This window comes from Somniosus microcephalus, unplaced genomic scaffold, assembly GCF_052327205.1.
Source record: "Somniosus microcephalus isolate GS21.2 unplaced genomic scaffold, FLI_Smic_1.0 unresolved_chr1, whole genome shotgun sequence".
NCBI classification, from domain to species: Eukaryota; Metazoa; Chordata; class Chondrichthyes; order Squaliformes; family Somniosidae; genus Somniosus; species Somniosus microcephalus.
In genome coordinates, this window is record NW_028225179.1 from 169705714 (window position 1) to 169729215 (window position 23502).

The 23502-nt window shown below is 51.3% G+C and overlaps 2 protein-coding genes across 2 annotated transcripts in view; both read right to left on the bottom strand.

The window, feature by feature from the left end:
* LOC147096544 (uncharacterized) overlaps window positions 1-15015 on the bottom strand; it is a gene marked incomplete at its 5' end in the record, with an annotated part of 44654 nt that extends 29639 nt beyond the window's left edge. The window contains one exon of the mRNA XM_085973836.1: window positions 14000-15015. Within this exon, the coding sequence (XP_085829962.1) occupies window positions 14000-15015 (1016 nt within the window). The remainder of the gene's footprint in view (window positions 1-13999) is intronic.
* Window positions 1-23502, bottom strand: part of LOC147096539 (uncharacterized) — a 441550-nt gene that overhangs the window by 401130 nt on the left and 16918 nt on the right. The gene's annotated exons all lie outside the window — the stretch shown is intronic.

Genomic DNA, 23502 nt, shown 5'->3' on the forward strand with positions numbered 1-23502 from the left:
CACCCGTGACTGTAAACCCATCGCTACCAAGAGCAGGTGGTACAGCGCCGGGGACAGAGCTTTTATTAGCTCCGAGGTGCAGCGACTCCTGAAGGAGGGCATCATCGAGAGAAGCAACAGCCCCTGGCGTGCCCAGGTCGTAGTCGTTAAGACCGGCGATAAACACCGCCTGGTCATCGACTATAGCCAAACCATAAACCGGTACACCCAGCTGGACGCATACCCCCTTCCCCGCATATCTGATATGGTCAATCAGATTGCACAGTACCGGGTATTCTCTACCATCGACCTTAAGTTGGCCTATCACCAACTCCCTATCCGCCCTGAGGACCACCAGTATACCGCCTTCGAGGCGAATGGCCGCCTCTACCACTTCCTTAGGGTTCCCTTCAGCGTCACCAACGGGGTTTCGGTCTTCCAAAGGGAGATGGACCGGATGGTTGACCAGAACGGGCTGCATGCCACGTTCCCTTATCTAGATAACGTCACCATCTGCAGCCGCGACCGGCAGGACCATGATGTTAATCTGGAGAGATTCCTCCATACGGCCCAACGGCTGAACCTCACCTACAATAAGGAGAAATGTGTGTTTAACACCTCGCGCCTTGCCATCCTCAGCTGCGTAGTAGAGAATGGAGTCATCGGCCCCGACCCCGAAAGAATGTGCCCCCTCATGGAGCTTCCCCTCCCCCACTGTCCAAAGGCGCTGAAGAGAACCCTGGGGCTCTTCGCCTACAATGCCCAATGGGTGCCCAATTATGCGGACAAAGCCAGACCCCTCATGAAGTCGACCTCCTTCCCCCTGATGGCAGAAGCATGCGCAGCCTTCTCCCTCATAAAGGGAGACATTGCTAAGGCCACAATGCACGCGGTGGATGAGTCTATCCCTTTCCAAGTGGAGAGCGATGCATCCGACTTCGCCCTAGCTGCAACCCTTAACCAGGTGGGGAGACCTGTGGCCTTCTTCTCAAGGACCCTCCAGGGCCCTGAGATCCGACACTCTTCGGTCGAGAAGGAGGCCCAGGCGATCGTGGAGGCAGTATGACGCTGGAGGCATTACCTGGCAGGCAAACGATTTACCCTCCTCACCGACCAGCGCTCGGTTGCTTTTATGTTTAATAACAAGCTGAGGGGCAAAATCAAGAACGACAAGATCTTGAGGTGGAGAATCGAGCTCTCCACCTACGATTATGATATCTTGTACCGGCCTGGTAAACTGAACGAACCCCCAGATGCTCTATCACGAAGTACATGCGCCAACGCGCAAATTGATAGACTGCAGACCCTCCACAACGACCTCTGCCACCCCGGGGTCACCAGACTTTACCACTTCATTAAGGCCCGCAACCTGCCCTACTCCATCGAGGAGGTCAGGACCATGACCAGGAACTGCCAAACCTGTGCCGAATGCAAACTGCATTTCTTTAGGCCGGACAGAGCAAGCCTGATCAAGGCCACCCGCCCCTTCAAGCGCTTGAGCATCGATTTTAAGGGGCCCCTCCCGTCCTCTGACCGTACTGTGTACTTCCTCAACATTATTGATGAGTACTCCCGTTTCCCCTTTGCCTTCCCCTGCCCAGACATGACCAGTACCACGGTCATCAAATGCCTGAACGACCTCTTCGCCTTGTTCGGGTTCCCGAACTATATACATAGCGACCGGGGCTCATCCTTCATGAGCGAGGAACTTCGCCAGTTCCTACTAGCGAGAGGTATTGCTGCAAGCAGGACCACCAGCTACAACCCCCGAGGGAACGGCCAGGTGGAAAGAGAGAACGCGACTGTCTGGAAGGCCGTTCTCTTAGCCTTAAAGTCTAAGGGCCTCCCAACCTCTCGCTGGCAGGAAGTCCTCCCGGCAGCGCTGCATTCCATCCGGTCACTGCTTTGCACTGCCATTAACGCCACCCCCCATGAATGAATGTTTGTTTTCCCCAGGAAGTCGACTACGGGAACCTCGCTACCAACATGGCTGACTTCTCCGGGGCCCGTCTTGCTGCGAAAGCACGTGAGGGCCCATAAAACAGACCCCCTGGTCGAGAGGGTGGACCTTCTGCACGCCAACCCCCAGTCCGCCTATGTGGCATACCCAGACGGGCGGGAGGACACAGTCTCCTTACGAGACCTCGCACCCTCGGGCACCCCTGAGACACCACCGTTACCCCCCACCACACCCCCAAATCCAGCCCAGGTAGACGGCATGCCGGAACCCCATGAGCCTTCGCCGACCACGCAGACACCAGCATTAACATCGGATACTGCACCACCGCCGCTGCTGCTGCGCCAATCAGAAAGGCTTACGAGGCCTCCGGACAGACTGACATACCCGAACTGGTAGTACACTTCACCCCGCCGGACTCAAATTTAAACAAGGGGTGAATGTGGTAAACCACTTTTATCGTTCACTATCGTTACACTATGGTTATCACTGTTTATATCGTTACACTATGGTTATCACTGTTTACACTGTTGTATCACTACACAAGGTCACCTCTTGCCATGCTGTTATACCTGGGCTGACCACAGCTGACTCCGCCCATGGCTCCGCCTGCTTGCCCAGGTATAAAGGTGGTCGACTGGCTGGTATTCCTCCTTGTTGGATCCAATCACCCACGAGGGTGGGCTCTGTTATTTAGCCAAAAGAAACCTATAGTTACTAACTTAACTCGTCGCTTTTCATGAACTGAATTGATAGGTATTGTGGAGGGTCTTCAGTCTATCAACCTGCGCGTTGGTGCATGTACCACGTGATAGGGCATCTGGGGGCTCATTGAGTTTCCCGGGCCGGTACAAGATATCATAATTGTAGGTGGAGAGTTCGATTCTCCACCTCAAGATCTTGTCATTCTTGATTTTGCCCCTCTGCTTATTATTAAACATAAAAGCTACTGACCGCTGGTCAGTGAGCAGGGTAAATCGTTTTCCGGCCAGGTAATGCCTCCAATGTCACACAGCTTCCACAATGGCCTGGGCCTCCTTTTCGGCAGAGGAGTGTCGAATCTCGGGGCCCTGGAGGGTCCTTGAGAAAAAGGCCACGGGTCTCCCTGCCTGGTTAAGGGTTGCAGCTAGGGCAAAGTCGGATGCGTCGCTCTCCACTTGGAAAGGGATGGACTCATCCACTGTGTGCATTGTGGCCTTCGCAATATCTCTTTTTATGACAGTGAAGGCTGCACATGCCTCTGCTGTCAGGGGGAAGGAGGCGGACTTGATGAGGGGTCTGGCTTTGTCCGCATAGTTGGGCACCCACTGAGCATAGTAAGAGAAAAACCCTAGGCATCTCTTCAGTGCTTTTTGGCAGTGGGGGAGGGGGAGCTCCATAAGGGGGTGCATTCTGTCGGGGTCGGGGCCGATGACTCCGTTCTCCACTACGCAGCCAAGAATGGCAAGGCGCGTGGTACGAAACATACATTTGTCCTTGTTGTATGTTAGATTCAGCCGCTGGGCCGTACGGAGGAATTTCTCTAGGTTTACATTATGGTCCTGCTGGTCGTGGCCGCAGATGGTGACGTTGTCTAGATAGGGGAAAGTGGCCTGGAGCGCGTTCTGGTCAACCATCCGGTCCATCTCCCGTTGGAAGACTGAAACCCCATTGGTGACGCCGAAGGGAACTCTGAGGAAGTGGTAGAGATGACTGTCAGCTTCAAAAGCTGTGTACTGGCGGTCCTCAGCCCTGATGGGGAGCTGGTGGTATGCCGACTTCAGATCAATCGTCGAGAACACCCGGTATTGTGCTATCTGATTGACCATGTCAGATATGCGGGGGAGTGGGTATGCATCCAACTGGGTGTAGCGATTGATCGTCTGGCTGTAGTCAATAACTAGGCGCTGTTTTCCGCCAGTCTTCACTACCACCACTTGTGCTCGCCATGGGCTGGTGCTACTCTCAATAATCCCTTCCTTCAGGAGTCTCGCTACCTCGGATTTAATGAAGCTCCTATCCCCGGCACTGTAACGCCTGCTTTTGGTAGCGATGGGCTTACAGTCGCGGGTGAGGTTAGCGAACAAGGAGGGGGGGGACTTTAAGGGTGGAGAGGCTGCAAATGGTGCACGGCGGGCGATTTAAAAACTGCTGGCTGCAGACTGTGAGTGGGGGGAGGGGTCCGTCGTATGCTAATGTGACACTTTTAAGGTTGCACTGAAAATCCAACCCCAGTAGAATGGCAGCGCAGAGATGGGGCAGGGCCAGAAGTTTAAAATTTTTGTATTCTGTGCCCCGTACTGAAAGGGTCACTGCACAGTAGCCACCGACGTCCGCTGACTGGGCTTTGGAAGCCATAGATATCCGATGGCGCATCGGCAGGACCGGGAGAGAGTAACTGCGCACCGTGTCGGGGTGGATAAAGCTCTCCGTGCTCCCGCTGTCAAAAAGGCAGGTAGTGGCGCGGCCGTTTACCGTAATGTCCATCATGGACCTGGACAGTTGATGAGGGAGAGATTGGTCCAGCGTCACAGAGGCCAGCGTATGGTCAAGCGAGTCGATGTGGTCGTCAGATGAGGCGGTGGTTGAGTCCGGGTCCCCCGTGATTGAAGTTGGAGGCGTCCAAGATGGCGGACAAAATGGCGGCGCCCATGATTGTAAGGATTCCGGGGGCTTCGTTTAAACTGGTTTAAGGTAATCTACCTGGCCAGCAGTCTTTTTGCTGCTGCACTCTAAACCAATTTTGCTACCCCTCCTTTAGTTCTGAGTGGAGGAACTTATAATTAATGATATTAAAACGGAACACGTGGTTTGGATGAGAGAAAATTATCAAGCTTTATTAACTAAAAGAAACTACAATCACAATATCAAACTATCCCACACGAACACAGTAAAATTGTAAAACTATATATCAAGGGGGTACACACGGCAAAAACGAGGGGTACAAGCTAGGTTGCCTTGTTGAGAGTCAGAAAATCTCTGCTCACATGGTCCAGCGAAGAGAGAGAGAGAGAGAGAGAGAGAGAGAGAGCTCACCTTATCATCCCAGGAAGTCAAGAGAGAGAGAGCTGGCTTCAGCATCTATCTTTATATCTGGTGAGCCCCTCATATCCTGCCTTGCAGGCTGTGTGCAAAATTTCCCTGTGATAATCTAACCACTTTGAGTTAGCCTGAGTGAATGTGATTTTCAGAGCTCCCTGTGCTGAAACAATAGGGAGATACATCTGCTCTATAGTCCAGTACTGGGTGATTGGAAACCCATTCAAAGTTAACGCTTCCCATTCAAGGTGCAAACGGCTCTTCTGCAGTTTCAGGTGTATCTAAACAAATGCTAAATAGCATTCAGTTGCTTTGTAAACAAAGCATTGTCCTTTGTCTTCATTGAACCTTACTTCCACACAGAAAGCTGCATTCCAAACCTCTTTTGTCCTTCAGCCATGTGGTGTGACAGCCATTTTATCCTTGGAAATTTAAAAAGCACATTGCCCAGGGATACTTTAATCAAAAACATGAATCTTCAGAACTGTAAATTATTGCGAATTCTTACATGATCCCGATCCCTACGCGGCTGGGGGAGCCCAAGATGGCGGACCAGATGGCTGCCCCCACGGTTCGCACGCGGCGCTGCTGGCGTTAGCGGTTTTACCTTTGCAGGCGCTGACATAGTGTCCTTTCTTCCCGCAGCCGGAGCAGGTAGCGTTTTTCACCGGGCAGCGTGCTCTGGGGTGTTTTGCCTGGCCACAAAAATAACATTTCTGTGCCTTGGACATCGCTGCAGCAGTTGGAGGTGGTGGTCCCATGAGCCAAGGTTGCGGCGTCCATGGTGCGGAGCGGTTAGGGGAGAAAGCGTCCATATTCCTGTGGGCCGCGTCGAGTGAGAGCGCGAGGGACACTGCCTTTTTCAGGTCTATTTCTCCCTTCTCCAACAGTCTCTGCCGGGAGTAGTCGGACCTTAGACCTGCAACGAAAGCATCTCAGATCAGTCCGTCCGTGTGTGCTGCGGCTGATACTTCTTTGCAATCGCAGCCTCAGCCGAGTATCCGTAGTGCCCGCAGGAAAGCCTCCACCGATTCCCCGGGCTGCTGTCTGCGGGATCTTAAGAGGTGCCTGGCATAGACCGTATTTACCGGGTGTGCGTACTGCCCTTTAAGCAGATTGATAGCCGCCGCATAGGTCATCGCGTCCTGGATTAGTGTATAAACTTGGTGGCTCACCTTTGAGGCCAGGATTTTCAGCTTGTTTTCATCTAGGGTCACAGTTGAGGCTTCCAGGTAAGCCTCGAAGCAACGCAGCCATTGAGCGAATTTGGTAGCCGAACCCGCTTCTTGGGGGTCTAGGTCCAGGCATGTTGGTCTGAGGGCTCGCAGCAGCGCCTGCTGCTCAGCATTTGGCGCCGTCGGTTGATGCAGCTCCTGCTGTTCAGCATTTGGACCCGACATTTTGTTTTGCTAATAAAATTGATGCGCTATCAATTCCTCATAAAAGACAGAGAGTTAATTAATAGGCTTTTATTAGCAAAGAACAGAGCATGCCTCTCGTGGTTGCCTGGTATCCAAAAGGGCAGGGGGCTGCAGAGCAGTCACCTTTATACCCGGCAATGTGGGTGGAGCCAGGGGCGGAGTCAGCTGAGGCATGCATAGGCACAACAGTGTGCAACAACAACAACAACAACAATAACAAACAGTGGTTTACCACATTCACCCCTTGTTTAAAATTGAGTCCGGCGGGGTGAAGTGTACTAAAAGTTCGTGTAACCTAAAAGTTCGTGTAATTAAGTCTATCAGGTGGCCTTGTATGCCGTCCTGATCATCGTAGCAGCGGCGGTGATGGTGCAGCATCCAACGCCGAACCTGGCGTCTCGTTGAGAGGTTGTGTAGTCAATGGCGGGTCCTGGGGCTGCGGCATGCCGTCTACAGGGGTCGGGGTGTGGGTAGTGGTGGGTGGCGATGGTGGTGTCTCAGGGGCACCCGAAGGTGCGAGGTCTTGTGTGGAGACTGTGTCCTCCCACCCGTCCGGGTACGCTACGTAAGCATACTGGGGGTAGGCGTGGGTAGTGGTGGGTGGCGAAGGAAGTGTTTCGGGAGCACCCGAAGGTGCGAGGTCTCGTATGGAGACTGTGTCCTCCCGCCCGTCCGGGTACACCACGTAAGCATACTGAGGGTTGGCGTGGAGGAGGCTCACCCTCTCGACCAGGGGGTCCGTCTTATGGGACCTCACGTGCTTCCGCAGTAGGACGGGTCCGGGAGAAGTCAGCCATGTCGGTAACGAGACCCCCGACGTGGACTTCCTGGGGAAGGAGAACATTCTCTCATGAGGGGTGGCATTGGTGGCTGTACAGAGCAGTGACCGAATGGAATGGAGCGCCGCAGGGAGGACCTCCTGCCAGCGAGAAGTCGGAAGGCCCTTAGATTTCAAGTTTAAAAGGACTGCCTTCCAGACCATCGCATTCTCTCTTTCCACCTGGCCATTCCCCCGGGGGTTGTAGCTGGTGGTCCTGCTTGTAGCAATACCTCTCGCGAGCAGGTACTGACGAAGTTCATCGCTCATAAAGGATGAGCCCCTGTCGCTATGAATATAGCTAGGGAAACCGAACAATGCGAAGAGGTCATTCAGACATTTAATGACCGTGGTATTGGTCATGTCTGAGCAAGGGATGGCAAACGGGAAATGGGAGTACTCGTCAATTATATTGAGGAAGTACACATTGCGGTCAGAGGAGGGGAGGGGCCCTTTAAAATCGCCGCTCAGCCGCTCGAAGGGGCGCGTGGCTTTGATCAGGCTCACTCTGTCTGGCCTATAAAAATGCGGTTTGCACTCGGCACAGATTTGGCAGTTCCTGGTCAAGGTCCTGACCTCCTCGATGGAGTAGGGCAGGTTACGGGATTTGATGAAATGGAAAAACCTGGTGACGCCTGTGGTAAACCACTTTTATCGTTCACTATCGTTACACTATGGTTATCACTGTTTATATCGTTACACTATGGTTATCACTGTTTACACTGTTGTATCACTACACAAGGTCACCTCTTGCCATGCTGTTATACCTGGGCTGACCACAGCTGACTCCGCCCATGGCTCCGCCTGCTTGCCCAGGTATAAAGGTGGTCGACTGGCTGGTATTCCTCCTTGTTGGATCCGATCACCCACGAGGGTGGGCTCTGTTATTTAGCCAATAAAAACCTATAGTTACTAACTTAACTCGTCGCTTTTCATGAACTGAATTGATAGGTATATCAATTTTATTGGCTAAATTTTGAAATGTCTACAACGGAGCAGCCAAACGACCAGCCAGACGTACAGCCTCAGCCAAACGGCCATCTACAACAGCCCTAGCAGCCGGCCTGGCTACGAGCCCTCCGGCCGCCGTACCTGGATCTAAACCCACAGGCTGCGAATTCAGCCTTCGACTTCGAACACTGGCTGAGCTGCTTCGAAGCCTACCTGGGAGAATCCGGCGTGCCTCCGGCATCTAAACTAAGAGTTCTGACCGCTCAGGTGAGCCCTAAAGTATTTGCACTCATCTGGGATATTGCCACATACGAGGACACCCTCAACCTGCTAAAAGAACAGTATCGGAGCCCTGTAAACTCAATGTACGCCAGGCATCTCCTAAGATCCCGCTCGCAACAGCCAGGAGAGTCGGTTGATGATTTCTTACGGGCGCTGCAAATACTCGGCAGGGACTGTGACTTTAAAGCCGTAACAGCTGCAGAACATACAGATGGAAACATCCAAGATGCCTTCGTGAAAGGCCTTCGGTCAGACTACTCACGGCAAAGACTGCTGGAATCAAAGGACCTCGACCTGAAAACAGCTGCTATCCTCGCTCGCTCCTTGGAAGTGGTCCATCGGGACCTCGAGGCATACTCCAGGTACTGTGCTGCGCGACCCTGGGACTCGGGCCCGATCCCGGCCGCAATACCCCTCGCACCGCCACCTCTGGGACCTACCACAGCGTCGGTGTCCCGGAACCGATCGGGACCGCCACCCCCGGCACCGGCTGCGACATCGGAGCCCCGCGATCGGGCCGCCGGCTGCTTCTTCTGTGGCCAGGCGAAACACCCGAGGGTGCGCTGCCCTGCAAGAAACGCGACCTGCTCCGACTGCCACAAGAAAGGCCACTTCGCGAAGGCCTGCAGGGGGAAAGCCACAGACGCCAGCAGTGCCTCATGCGAGTTGTGGGGGCGGCCATCTTTCATCAAGGCCACAGATGCCAGTATCCCCTCGTGTGAGTCGTGGGGGCGGCCATCTTTGATCAAGGCCACCGACGCCGGCAGTGCCTCATGTGAGTTGTGGGGGCGGCCATCTTCTCCGCCATTTTATTCAACGTCGTGGGCGTCGCCATTTTGTTCACCACACTCGACCGCCACCTTGTCTCCAGACCTGACCACCGCCTCACCCACAGACTACAGCAGCTCGCTCAGCCATACACTAGCCTCCGTCACACTTGACCAAGCTCGCCCGCATCACCTGTCCAAGTCCATGATGGACATCAAAGTAAACGGCCACGCCACGACCTGCCTGTTCGACAGCGGAAGCACGGAGAGTTTCATCCATCCAGACACGGTGAGCCACTACTCCCTCACTGTCCGGCCAACGCACAACCGGATCTCGATGGCGTCGAGGTCCCATTCTACAGACATCAGCGGCTATTGTGTTGTGACCCTGTCGGTTAGGGGCACGGAGTATAAAAATTTTAAACTTCTCGTCCTGCCCCAGCTCTGCGCTGCCGTCCTACTAGGGCTGGATTTCCAATCCCACCTTCAAAGTGTCACTTTGGCATATGGTGGACCCCTCCCCCCACTCACAGTCTACAACCAGCAGCTTTTAAACTGCCCACCGCATACCACCTGCGGCCTATCCACCCTCAAGGTCCCGCCCCCCTCCCTGTTTGCTAACCTCACCCGTGACTGTAAACCCATCGCTACCAAGAGCAGGCGGTACAGCGCCGGGGACAGAGCTTTTATAAGCTCCGAGGTGCAGCGACTCCTGAAGGAGGGCATCATCGAGAGAAGCAACAGCCCCTGGCGTGCCCAGGTCGTAGTCGTTAAGACCGGCGATAAACACCGCCTGGTCATCGACTACAGCCAAACCATAAACCTGTACACCCAGCTGGACGCATACCCCCTTCCCCGCATATCTGATATGGTCAATCAGATTGCACAGTACCGGGTATTCTCTACCATCGACCTTAAGTCGGCCTATCACCAACTCCCTATCCGCCCTGAGAACCACCAGTATACCGCCTTCGAGGCGAATGGCCGCCTCTACCACTTCCTTAGGGTTCCCTTCGGCGTCACCAACGGGGTTTCGGTCTTCCAAAGGGAGATGGACCGGATGGTTGACCAGAACGGGCTGCATGCCACGTTCCCTTATCTAGATAACGTCACCATCTGCAGCTGCGACCGGCAGGACCATGATGTTAATCTGGAGAGATTCCTCCGTACGGCCCAACGGCTGAACCTCACCTACAATAAGGAGAAATGTGTGTTTAACACCTCGCGCCTTGCCATCGTCGGCTGCGTAGTAGAGAATGGAGTCATCGGCCCCGACCCCGAAAGAATGTGCCCCCTCATGGAGCTTCCCCTCCCCCACTGTCCAAAGGCGCTGAAGAGAACCCTGGGGCTCTTCGCCTACTATGCCCAATGGGTGCCCAATTATGCGGACAAAGCCAGACCCCTCATGAAGTCGACCTCCTTCCCCCTGACGGCAGAAGCATGCGCAGCCTTCTCCCTCATAAAGGGAGACATTGCTAAGGCCACAATGCACGCGGTGGATGAGTCTATCCCTTTCCAAGTGGAGAGCGATGCATCCGACTTCGCCCTAGCTGCAACCCTTAACCAGGCGGGGAGACCTGTGGCCTTCTTCTCAAGGACCCTCCAGGGCCCTGAGATCCGACACTCTTCGGTCGAGAAGGAGGCCCAGGCGATCGTGGAGGCAGTACGACGCTGGAGGCATTACCTGGCAGGCAAACGATTTACCCTCCTCACCGACCAGCGCTCGGTCGCTTTTATGTTTAATAACAAGCTGAGGGGCAAAATCAAGAACGACAAGATCTTGAGGTGGAGAATCGAGCTCTCCACCTACGATTATGATATCTTGTACCGGCCTGGTAAACTGAACGAACCCCCAGATGCTCTATCACGAAGTACATGCGCCAACGCGCAAATTGATGGACTGCAGACCCTCCACAACGACCTCTGCCACCTGTGACATTTTATTAAAACTAAAGAAACTACACCACACGATCAAAGTAATCACGGTAAAATTGCTTAACAGGGGAAGGCAGACGGTAAAAACGAGGGATAAATGGCTACAATGTTAACCTTACAATCTTAGCAACATTTCCCTTAAATTACCACCCCTTTACTTCTCACTAGATTGTCTTGCTAGTGAGTCAAAACCTTGCTCACCTGCAGTCCAAAGAGTAAGAGACAAAAAAGGGGGCAGAGGACTTCCTGGGCTTAATGTATATACCCTGAGAGTCCCTGCTGTTTTTGCGCCAAAAAGGTCCGTGCGCAATTTCACGCCGAAAAGTCCGAATACACAAGAGAAGGGCTTTTAACTTCCTCCATTCATACATGGAGACATCACGTAGTAGAGTCAATTTCAGTGAATGGATGTGTGTAAACAACCCATTGTGCTTGCTGTCCGATGATTGGCTGATTCAAACGGGTTACTCCCCAGTGTAAACAAGCAGCTTGTAGGTTACCGGACCCGCCCAATACCACAGGGTGACTGACAGCTCGGGCTCCATTCAAACTTACTACAGGGCAGCGCTGAGCTTTTCATATGCTAACAGCCTGTCTGTCCTTTTCTGCTGCCTTTTAAAATTCTGTTTCCATGAGGTCTGTTCAGCCATTTTTATGCCCTGGGCAATTTAAACAGTCCAAAACTCAAGAGTACATCTTTTAATAAAATGTACAATCTTAAAGTGTGCGATTTTCACAAAGTTCTTTGATTCCAGTGTCCAAGTGCTGCCTAGCTTACGAGCTTTTTAACGCAGCCTTTTGCGCTTCTGGGTATGTTTTAAAACATTGTCCAACCCAGAGACAATTTAAATCACACAAGTCTTCATCCATGATGTGGATTAATATTTCCCGATCTTCGGGGGCTGAGGGGATTTTGCGATCCTACAGTGGTGGGTGAACGACTAGAGACCATTGCCAAGGACAAAATTAATTCTCACTTGGAGAAGCATGGATTAATAAGGGGCAGCCAGTATGGATTTGTTAAAGGTAAATCGTGTCTGATTAAACTGATTGAGTTCTCTGATGAAGTAACAGAGGGTTGATGAAGGTAGTGCAGCAGATGTTGTATATATGGACTTTCAAAAGACATTTGATAAAGTACCACATAAGAGACTTACTCTGAAAATAGAAGCAGAGGGAATTAAAGGGCAGATGGTAATTTAGGTATATAATTGGCTAAGGGAGAGGAGGCAGTGAGCAGTACTGAGGGATGTTTTTCTGACTGGAGGGAGGTATGCAGTGGGCTCCCCCAGGGGTCAGAATTCGGACCATTGTTTTTCTTGTTATATATAAATGACCTGGACTTGGGTATAGGTGAACAATTTCAAAGTTTACGGATGATACTATTTACTGTGTTGCCAAGTTTTGTGAGTGTAGTAGTAGCAGACTTCAGAAGGACAGAGATAGACTGTGAAGTGAGCAGACACAAGGCAGATGACATTAAATGAGGATAAGTGTGAAGTGTTGCACTTTGGGAGAAACAACAGGGAGAGGCCGTATAATCTAAATGGGACTATTTTGAGGGGGTGCAAGAGCAGAGGGACCTGGGGGTCCATATTCACAAGTCTTTGAAAGTGCCACGGCAAGTTGGTGAGGCGGTTCAGAAAGCGTATGGGATACTTGGCTTTGTCAATAGGGCCATTGAATACAAAGACAAGGAAGTTACACTAAACCTTTACAAATCACTAGTTAGGAACATAGGACAGGAGGAGGCCATTCAGCCCCTCGAGCCTGTTCCGCCATTCAATGAGATCATGGTTGATCTGTGACCTAACTCCATACACCCGCCTTTGGCCCATATCCCTTAATACCTTTGGTTAACAAAAACCTATCAATCTCAGATTTAAAATTAACAATTGATCTCGCATCAATTGCTGTTTGCGGAAGAGAGTTCCAAACTTCTACCACCCTTTGTGTGTAGAAGTGTTTCCTAATTTCACTCCTGAAAGGTCTGGCTCTAATTTTTAGACTATGCCCCCAGTCCTAGAATCCCCAACCAGCGGAAATAGTTTCTCTCTATCTACCCTATCTGTTCCCCTTAATATCCTGAAAACTTCGATCAGATCACCCCTTAACTTCCTAAATTCCAGGGAATACAACCCTAATTTGTGTAATCTCTCCTCGTAACTTAACCCTTGAAGTCCGGGTATCATTCTGGTAAACCTACGCTGCACTCCCTCCAAGGCCAATATATCCTTCCTAAGATGTGGTGCCCAGAACTGCTCATAGTGCTCCAGGTATGGTCTAACCAGGGTTTTGTACAGCTGCAGGGTTTTGGCCTCAGCTGGAGTCTTGTGTACAGTTCTGGGCACCACACTTTAGGAAGGATGTCAAGGCCTTGGAGAGGGTGCAGAGGAGGTTGACCAGGATGGTACCAGGGATGAGGGACTTCAGTTATGTGGAGAGACTGGAGAAGCTGGGATTGTTCCCCTTAGAGCAGAGAAGGTTAAGAGGAGACCTAATAGAGGTGTTCAAAATGATGAGGGATTTTGATCGAGCAAGGAGGGAGAAACTGTTCACTCTGGCAAGTGGGTTGGTAACCAAAGGTCACAGATTTAAAATAGTTACTAAAAGAACTATAGGTGAAATGAGGAGAATTGTTTTCATACAGAGGGTTGTTCAGATCTGGAACGCACCATCTGAAAGGATGCTGGAATCAGGTTCCACAGAAACTTTCAAACAGTAATTGGACGAGTCCTTGAAGAGGACTAGTTTGCAGAGTTCTGGGGATAAAGCTGGGGTTTGGGACTAAATTGGACAGCTCTTTCAAAGACACGATGGGCCAAATCACCACCTTCTGTGCTGTTAGATTCTATGATCAGTGTGAAGTCGCTGGTGTGTCAGCAGGTTGGGTGACTGAGTGAATCCCTTCCCACACACGGAGCAGGTGAACGGTCTCTCCCCAGTGTGAACTCGCTGATGTACCAGCAGGTAGGATGACCGAGTGAATCCCTTCCCACACACGGAGCAGGTGAACGGCCTCTCCCCAGTGTGTAGGTGTTGGTGTCTCTTGAGCTCCCAGGTGCTTTTAAAGCTCTTCCCACACTCAGAACATTGAAAGAGTCTCTCCCCAGTGTGAACTCGCTGGTGTGCCTTCAGCTCCCCGGAGCTTTTAAAGCTCTTCCCACAGTCAGAACATTTAAAGGGCCTCTCGTCAGTGTGAACTAACTGATGTGTCAGCAGGTTGGATGACTGAGTAAATCCCTTCCCACACACAGAGCAGGTGAACTGTCTCTCCCCAGTGTGAACTCGCTGATGTATCAGCAGGTTGGATGACTGAGTGAATCCCTTCCCACACACGGAGCAGGCGAACGGCCTCTCCCCAGTGTGAACTCGCTGATGTACCAGCAGGTTGGGTGAATGAGCGAATCCCTTCCCACACACAGAGCAGGTGAACTGTCTCTCCCCAGTGTGAACTCGCTGATGTATCAGCAGGTTGGATGACTGAGTGAATCCCTTCCCACACACGGAGCAGGCGAACGGCCTCTCCCCAGTGTGAACTCGCTGATGTACCAGCAGGTTGGGTGAATGAGCGAATCCCTTACGACACACAGAGCAGGTGAACTGTCTCTCCGCAGTGTGAACTCGCTGATGTATCAGCAGGTCGGATGAATGAGCGAATCCCTTCCCACACATAGAGCAGCTGAACGGTCTCTCCCCAGTGTGTAGGTGTTGGTGTCTCTTGAGCTCCCCGGAGCTTTTAAAACTCTTCCCACACTCAGAACATTGAAAGAGTCTCTCCCCAGTGTGAACTCGCTGGTGTCCCTTCAGCTCCCCAGAGCTTTTAAAGCTCTTCCCAGTCAGAACGTTTAAAGGGACTCTCGTCAGTGTGAACAAGCTGGTGTCCCTTCAGATACTGAGCGCTTCTAAAGCTCTTCCCACAGTCAGAACATTGAAATGGTCTCTCATCAGTGTGGACAAGTTGGTGTTGCTTTAGTTCCCCGGGGCTTTTAAAGCTCTTCCCACAGTCAGGACATTGAAATGGTCTCTCATCAGTGTGAACAAGTTGGTGTCCCTTCAGATACTGAGCGCTTTTAAAGCAATTCCCACAGTCAGAACATTGAAATGGTCTCTCATCAGTGTGGACAAGTTGGTGTTGCTTTAGTTCCCCAGGGCTTTTAAAGCTCTTCCCACAGTCAGGACATTGAAATGGTCTCTCATCAGTGTGAACAAGCTGGTGTCCCTTCAGATAATGAGCGCTTTTAAAGCTCTTCCCACAGTCAGAACATTGAAATGGTCTCTCATCAGTGTGGACAAGTTGGTGTTGCTTTAATTCCCCGGGGCTTTTAAATCTCTTCCCACAGTCAGGACACTGAAATGGTCTCTCCCCAGTGTGAACTACCTGGTGTGTTTGCAGGTGGGATGACTGAGTGAATCCCTTCCCACACACAGAGCAGGTGAACTGTCTCTCCCCAGTGTGAACTCGCTGATGTATCAGCAGGCTGGATGACTGAGTGAATCCCTTCCCACACACGGAGCAGGTGAACGGCCTCTCCCCAGTGTGAACTCGCTGATGTACCGGCAGGTTGGATGAATGAGCGAATCCCTTCCCACACACAGAGCAGATGTACGGCCTCTCCCCAGTGTGTAGGTGTTGGTGTCTCTTGAGCTCCCCGGAGCTTTTAAAACTCTTCCCACACTCAGAACATTGCAACAGCCTCTCCCCAGTGTGAACTCGCTGGTGTCCCTTCACATCCTCGGAGCTTTTAAAGCTCTTCCCACAGTCAGAACATTTAAAGGGTCTCTCCCCAGTGTGAACTCGCTGATGTGTCAGCAGTTTGGATGACTGAGTGAATCCCTTCCCACACACAGAGCAGGTGAACGGCCTCTCCCCAGTGTGTAGGAGCCAGTGTCCCTTCAGCTCCTGGGGGCTTTTAAAGCTTTTCCCACAGTCAGAACATTTAAAGGGTCTCTCGTCAGTGTGGACAAGTTGGTGTTGCTTTAGTTCCTTGGGGCTTTTAAAGCTCTTCCCACAGTCAGAACATTGAAATGGTCTCTCATCAGTGTGAACAAGCTGGTGTCCCTTCAGATACTGAGCGCTTTTAAAGCTCTTCCCACAGTCAGAACATTGAAATGGTCTCTCATCAGTGTGGACAAGTTGGTGTTGCTTTAGTTCCCCGGGGCTTTTAAAGCTCTTCCCACAGTCAGGACACTGAAATGGTCTCTCCTCAGTGTGAACTCCCTGGTGTGTTTGCAGGTGGGATGAACAAACAAATCCCATTCCACACACGGAGCAGGTGAACAGACTGTCCCTGGTGTGACTGCGCCGTTGAACTTTCAATGCAGACAGGGAACTGAAGCCCTTCCCGCCGTCCCCACCTTTACTCAGTTTCTCCCCGGTGTGATGGTGCACGTGTCTCAACAGGTCAGGCGATCGGCTGAATCCGCGTCCACACACTGAACACGTGTGTGGTTTGTCTGCGTTGCGATCCCTGCTCTCTCCTTCCATGTGCAAAGGCCGATGATATTCAGGTCCTGATGAATCCAGCGACTCTGTCAGATCTTGACGTGATGTTTGGTCTGAGCTTCCCGCCTGTAACTGCTCCACTTCTATAACCCTGTAAATTGAGATCAGAAAAGGATCAGAGGCAAACTGTTGTTTAATTTTCCCCTTTCCGAACCTAGTGGCAGTGAAGCTGATTTTCAGGCCCCAGCTGCTGCACAGGTTGGTTGAAAGGATCAGCAGTAATGGCGGCTGTAATACCCACAAGCCCCCACGCTCCAGAAAGCACTCTGTTGACTCTGAGTCCCGCGCATGTGCTCATGGCCCCCGCGCTCTCCCTCCTGCTCCACAATCGCCCATCCCGATCGGTCCGCAACACGCATGCTCAGCACACAAAATCCCGCGGTTGGAACATCGGGCGTGCATGCGGAGCCACAACATCTGGTACTGGTGCGCGGCTCAGGTGGGGGCGAGTCTGTGTTTCGCCTCAGCCGCCAGGGAGGTGCGCATGCGCAGGACGACCCAACATTCTTCCCGTCAGCAATCACTCCCTCGTTTCTTTAATAAAAACAGAAAATTCTGGAAATACTCAGCAGGTCAGGCAGCATCTGTGGAGAGAGAAACAGAGTTAACGTTTCAGGTCGATGACCATTCGTCAGAACTGCTTGCTCTTTAGTGTCAGCCAGTGGCTCAGTGGGCAGCACTCGCGCCTCTGAGTCAGAAAGTTGTGGGTTCATAGTCCCACTCCAGAGACTTGAGCACAAAAATCCAGGCTGACACTCCAGTGCAGCGCTGAGGGAGTGCGGCACTGTCGGAGGTGCCGTCTTTCAGATGAGATGTTAAATTGAGGCCCTGTTTGCCCTCTCAGGTGGATGTAAAAGATCCCATGGCACTATTTCAGGAAAGAAAGACTTGCATTTATATAGTGCCACCAGATATCCTAAAGGGCTTTACAGCCAATGAAGTACTACAATGAAGTAGTCACTGTTGCAATGTGGGAAAGAGCAGGGGAATTATCCCCAGTGTCCGAGCCAATGTTTATCCCTCAATCAACATAAAAAAACGATAGATTATCTGGTCATTATCACATTGCTGTTTGTGGGAGCTTGCTGTGTGCTAATTGACTGCCGCATTTCCTACATTACAACAGTGACTACACTGCAAAAGTACTTCATTGGCTGTAAAGCACTTTGGGACGTCCGGTGGTGGTGAAAGGCGCTATCGAAATCCAAGTCTTTCTTTCTTCACTGGTCTCACCAGCGACCTCTTCTGGCGGTTGGTTGATTGACAGCTGAGAGTGCGCACAGGGAGCGGCGGTTTAAGGACATAAGAAATAGGAGCAGGAGTAGGCCAATCGGCCCCTCGAGCCTGTTCCGCCATTCAATAAGATCATGGCTGATCTGATCCTAACCGCCAATCTACTATCACAGAACCATCTCCTGAATCTAACAGAATTAGACACATGAAATAGGAGCAGGATCAGGCTACATGGCCCCTGGGCCCGCTCCGCTACCCACAGGGCCATGACCGATCCGAACCTAGACTCATGTCCAAATTCCTGCCCGCTCCCCGTAACCCTTAATTCCCTTTACTTCTAGGAAACTGTCTATTTCTGTTTTAAATTTATGTAATGATTTGCTTCTACAGCTTTTTGGGGCAGCATATTCCATGGACCTACCACCCTCTGAGTGAAGTAGTTCCTCCTCATCTCAGTTTTGAAAGAGCAGCCCCTTATTCTAAGACTATGTCCCCTAGTTCTAGTTTCACCAATCATCGGGAACATCCTCCCCGCATCCACCCGATCCAACCCCTTCACAATCTTATATGTTTCAATAAGATCGCCTCTCATTCTTCTGAACTCCAATGAGTAGAGTCCCAATCTACTCAACCTCTCCTCATATGTCCATCCCCTCATGCCCGGGATTAACCGAGTGAACCTTCTTTGTACTGACTCGAGAGCAAGTATGTCCTTTCTTAAGTATGGACACCAAAACTGTACGCAGTATTCCAGGTGCGGTCTCACCAATACCTTGTACAACTGAAGCAATACCTCCCTATTTTTATATTCTATCCCCTTAGCAATGAAAGCCAACATTCCATTGGCCTTCTTAATCACTTGCTACACCTGCATACTAACCTTTTGAGTTTCGTGCACCAGGACCCCCAGATCTCTTTGTACTTCAGTACTTTCAGTTTCTTGCCATTAAGGGTCCGGCACAGCGACCCCTCCCGGTCACCAAGGGCAACAACCGCGCATGCCCAGAGGACACCAACCCCCTCCCCCACTCGGAGCTGCGCCTGCGCACTCGGATCCTGCCGAACGGAGTCGGCGCGGGGCCATTCCGGGGAAAGGCCTTGGTGTCGGTTCCAGAGTCGCGATCGGTGACGCGAAGTGAGTTTTCTCCGCTCCGATTGGGTGGAGAATCGCGCGGGGTGGATCGGGAGAGAATAAAGAGAGATAGAAAAACCTCAGAGTCCGCGAGGACCCAGACCGAGCGGCGGCAGTTGGACGGTGCACGTGATCTCCTCAGGGACACGTGACCCGGGCCCGCGGCCTGATTGACGGCAGCTTCCGACCAATAGGGAGCGAGCGGGGCGGGGCTGGAGGAGCGAGCCGGCGGCGGGTCCTCCAACCAATCGGGGAGCCCGAGGGGCGGGACTAGCGGCACCCAGTGGGCGGGGCTGGAGGAGCTAGCCGGCGGCGGGTCCTCCAACCAATCGGGGAGCCCGAGGGGCGGGGTTTGCGGCACCCAGTGGGCGGGGCTGGAGGAGCGAGCCGGCGGCGGGTCCTTCAACCAATCGGGGAGCCCGAGGGGCGGGACTAGCCCCGGCTGATTGTCTGATCCGCAGGGCAGCGAGTCTCTCCAGTCCCTTGTTCAGGGCCCGGGGCCAGGGGAGGCTGTGGACCTTTATTCCCCGCATTGGACACAAGGCTCTTTGTTTCAGGTAGGGTGACGTCGCACTGAAACTTTCCGCCCTCCTTTACAAAGATGGCTGCCGTTAACCTGGGCCTGTAAGGGGAAGAAATCCCCACAACTGCAAACACGGGATCTTCAGCTTATTATTCGGGGCTTGCCTCCTGCACGAGTTGTTTATGAAGCCTCCCCACCCACCTACCGGTCCATTACTCCCCTCCGTCGCGATTTTTACCCGCTGCACCATCGCGCTCCCGGCTTCAGCTCCTCTCCATCTCCAGTAACGCACTGCGCATGCTCAATATACCGGCCCCTCCCGCGCCTGCGCGCTGGGCTCTTGTAGTCTGGGTGCGGCATGTGGTCCACCGCGGGGAATGCTGGGTAAAAGACCAGATTAGTGAATGGAACATGATTTACTGTGATCAGATTGAGGACTGAACCATGTTCATTCTAGTAGTCATGGTTTGTTTCTGCTGATCTTAATAACCCCTGTATCTGCGCTGGAGATTAATATTCTGTTTTAATAGTGAATAAATAAAGCTTGAGGAACAGCACCTCATCTTTCGATTCGGCACTTTACAGCCTTCTGGACTCAACATTGAGTTCAACAATTTCAGACTTTAACCCTTACTCCCATTTTTCATGCTGTATGATTTTGCCATCCCCATTTGCAACATTTTCCAAGACTCGGTTTCACAGCCACATCTCTTTCCTCAGCACCTGTCTCCGGTTCCAACTTATTCCACGTGGATTCCAACTGAACTTCCACCCTTCATGTTTCAGATCCACCCAGGATAACTTTCCTGCCTCTTACCTTAGTAATATCTGTTACATCTCCAGCTTTTTCCAGTTCTGATGAAGGGTCCCAGACCTGAAACGTTAACTCTGTTTCTCTCTCCACGGATCCTGCCTGGCCTGCTGAGTATTTCCAGCATTTTCTGTTGTTATTTCAGTGAATAAATAAGCTTTGTTTCAAACACACAATGTGTCAAATATTTGATTTCTCCATGATAAGAGAAGACGAATTGATGTTCTGTTCCAGACTGTTTAATTTTTGGGCCTTTTCTTACTCGAGATTATTTCCATTCTCATCTCGTTCGCCTTCTACCACATCAAACCCCAAGCTTGATCCGTTTGAGTACACGACTTGTGGGTGTCATAGAATGAACTGTAGTCATAGAGTCATAGAGTTATACAGCACGGAAAGAGGCCCTTCGGCCCATCGCGTCCGTGCCGGCCATCAAGCCCTGTCTAACCTAATCCCATTTTCCAGCGTTTGGTCCGTAGCCTTGTATGCTCTGGCATTTCAAGTGCTCTTCCAAATGCTTCTTGAATGTTGCGAGGGTTTCTGCCTCTACCACCCTTTCAGACAGTGAGTTCCAGATTCCAACCACCCTCTGGGTGAAAAAGTTCTTCCTCAAATCCCCTCTAAACCTCCTGCCCCTTACCTTGAATCTATGCCCCCTTGTTATTGACCCCTCTACCAAGGGGAAAAGTTCCTTTCTATCTACCCTATCTATGCCCCTCATAATTTTGTACACCTCAATCAGGTCCCCCCTCAGCCTTCTCTGCTCCAAGGAAAACAAACCCAGCCTGTCCAGTCTCTTTTCATAGCTGACACTCTCCAGCCCAGGTAACATCCTGGTGAATCTCCTCTGCACCCTCTCCAAAGCAATCACATCCTTCCTATAGTGTGGCGACCAGAACTGCACACAGTATTCCAGCTGTGGCCTAACCAGCGTTTTATACAGCTCCACCATAACCTCCCTGCTCTTATATTCTATGCCTCGGCTAATGAAGGCAAGTATCCCATATGCCTTTTTAACCACCTTATCCACCTGTTCTGCTGCCTTCAGGGATCTGTGTACTTGCACACCAAGGTCCCTCTGACCCTCCGCCTTACCAAGGGTCTTACCATTCATTGTGTATTCCCTTGCCTTGTTAGTCCCTCCAAAGTGCATCACCTCACACTTTTCAGGGTTAAATTCCATTTGCCACTGTTCCGCCCATCTGACCAACCCATCTATATCATCCTGCAGACTGAGGCTACCCTCTTCACTATTTACCACCCCACCAATTTTCGTGTCATCTGCGAACTTACTGATCATACATAGAAACATAGAGATAGGAACAGGAGTAGGCCATTCGGCCCTTCGAGCCTGCTCCGCCATTCAATGAGATCATGGCTGATCTTCGTCTGAGATCATAGCTGATCTTACCAGTTCAGTACCCCGTCCCCGCCTTTTCTCCGTAACCCTTAATCCCCTTAGCCTTCAGAAATATATCCAATTCTCTCTTGAAAATATTTATTGAATTAGCCTTCACAGCCCTCTGTGGCAGGGAATTCCACAGGCTCACCACTCTTTGAGTGAAGAAATTCTTCCTCATCTCTGTTTTAAATGATTTGCCCGCTATTTTTAGACTGTGGCCCCTGGTTCTGTGCTCCCCTGCCATTGGAAACATTCTCTCTGAATTCAGCCTGTCCAGGCCTGCCATAATTTTATATGTTTCGATGAGATCCCCTCTCAATCTTCTAAACTCCAGTGAGTACAAGCCCAAACTATTCAATCTCTCCTCGTAGGTCATTCCCGCCATTCCAGGTATCAGCCTGGTGAATCGCCGCTGCACTCTTTCCATGGCAAGAACATCCTTCCGCAGATGGGGCGACCAAAACTGTACACAATACTCCAGATGTGGTCTCACCAGCACCTTGTACAGCTGTAGTAAGGTATCCCTATTCCTATACTCGAACCCCCTTGATATGAAGGCCAACATACCATTTGCCTTCTTAATCGCCTGTTGCACCTGCATGCTCTCCTTCAGTGACTGGTGCACAAGAACACCCAGGTCCCTCTGCACTTCCCCATCTCCCAATCTATTGCCATTTAGATAATAATCCACCCTCCTGTTTTTACCCCCAAAGTGGATAACCTCGCATTTATCCACATTATAGTGCATCTGCCACGTATCCGCCCAGTCCCCCAACCTGTCCAAATCGCACTGTAGCCTCCTGACATCCTCATCAGAGCCCACCCCTCCTCCTAGTTTAGTGTCGTCAGCGAATTTGGAAATATTGCATCCAATTCCCTGATCCAGATCATTTATATATATTGTGAACAGCTGGGGTCCCAGGACAGATCCTTGCGGCACCCCGCTGGTCACTGCCTGCCACTCCGAAAACGAGCCGTTTATTCCAACTCTCTGTTTTCTATCCGCCAGCCAGTTCTCTATCCACGTTAATACTTTGCCCCCAATCCCATGAGCCTTAATTTTGCATGATAATCTTTTGTGTGGAACCTTATCGAAGGCTTTCTGGAAGTCAAGGTACACCACATCCACTGGCTCTCCCCCATCTATTTTACCAGTTACTTCCTCAAAAAATTCCAGCAGATTAGTCAAACACGATTTACCCTTTGTAAATCCATGTTGACTCTGTCCGATCCTTTCCCCATTTGTCAAGTGCTCCGCTATTTTATCCTTAATAATGGACTCTAGCATTTTGCCCACAACCGATGTAAGGCTTACTGGTCTATAATTCCCTGCTTTCTCTCTACCCCCCTTTTTAAATATTGGGGTAACATTAGCTACCCTCCAATCCACGGGTACTGTTCCCGAGTCAATGGAGTTCCGGAAGATGATCCTTAGAGCATCTGCTATCTCCAGGGCCACCTCCTTAAGTACCCTAGGATGTACATAGATACATACATAGATACATAGAAGATAGGAGCAGGAGTAGGCCATTCGGCCCTTCGTGCCTGCTCCGCCATTCGATGAGATCATGGCTGATCCTTTAATTCAGTATCCCGTCCCCGCCTTCTCTCCGTAACCCTTAACCCCTTTTGCCCGTAGAAATATATCTAATTCCCTCTTAAATATATTTAATGAGCTGGCGTACACTGCCCTCTGTGGCAATGAGTTCCACAGGTTCACCACTCTCTGAGTGAAGAAATTCCCCCTCATCTCTGTCCTAAATGGTTT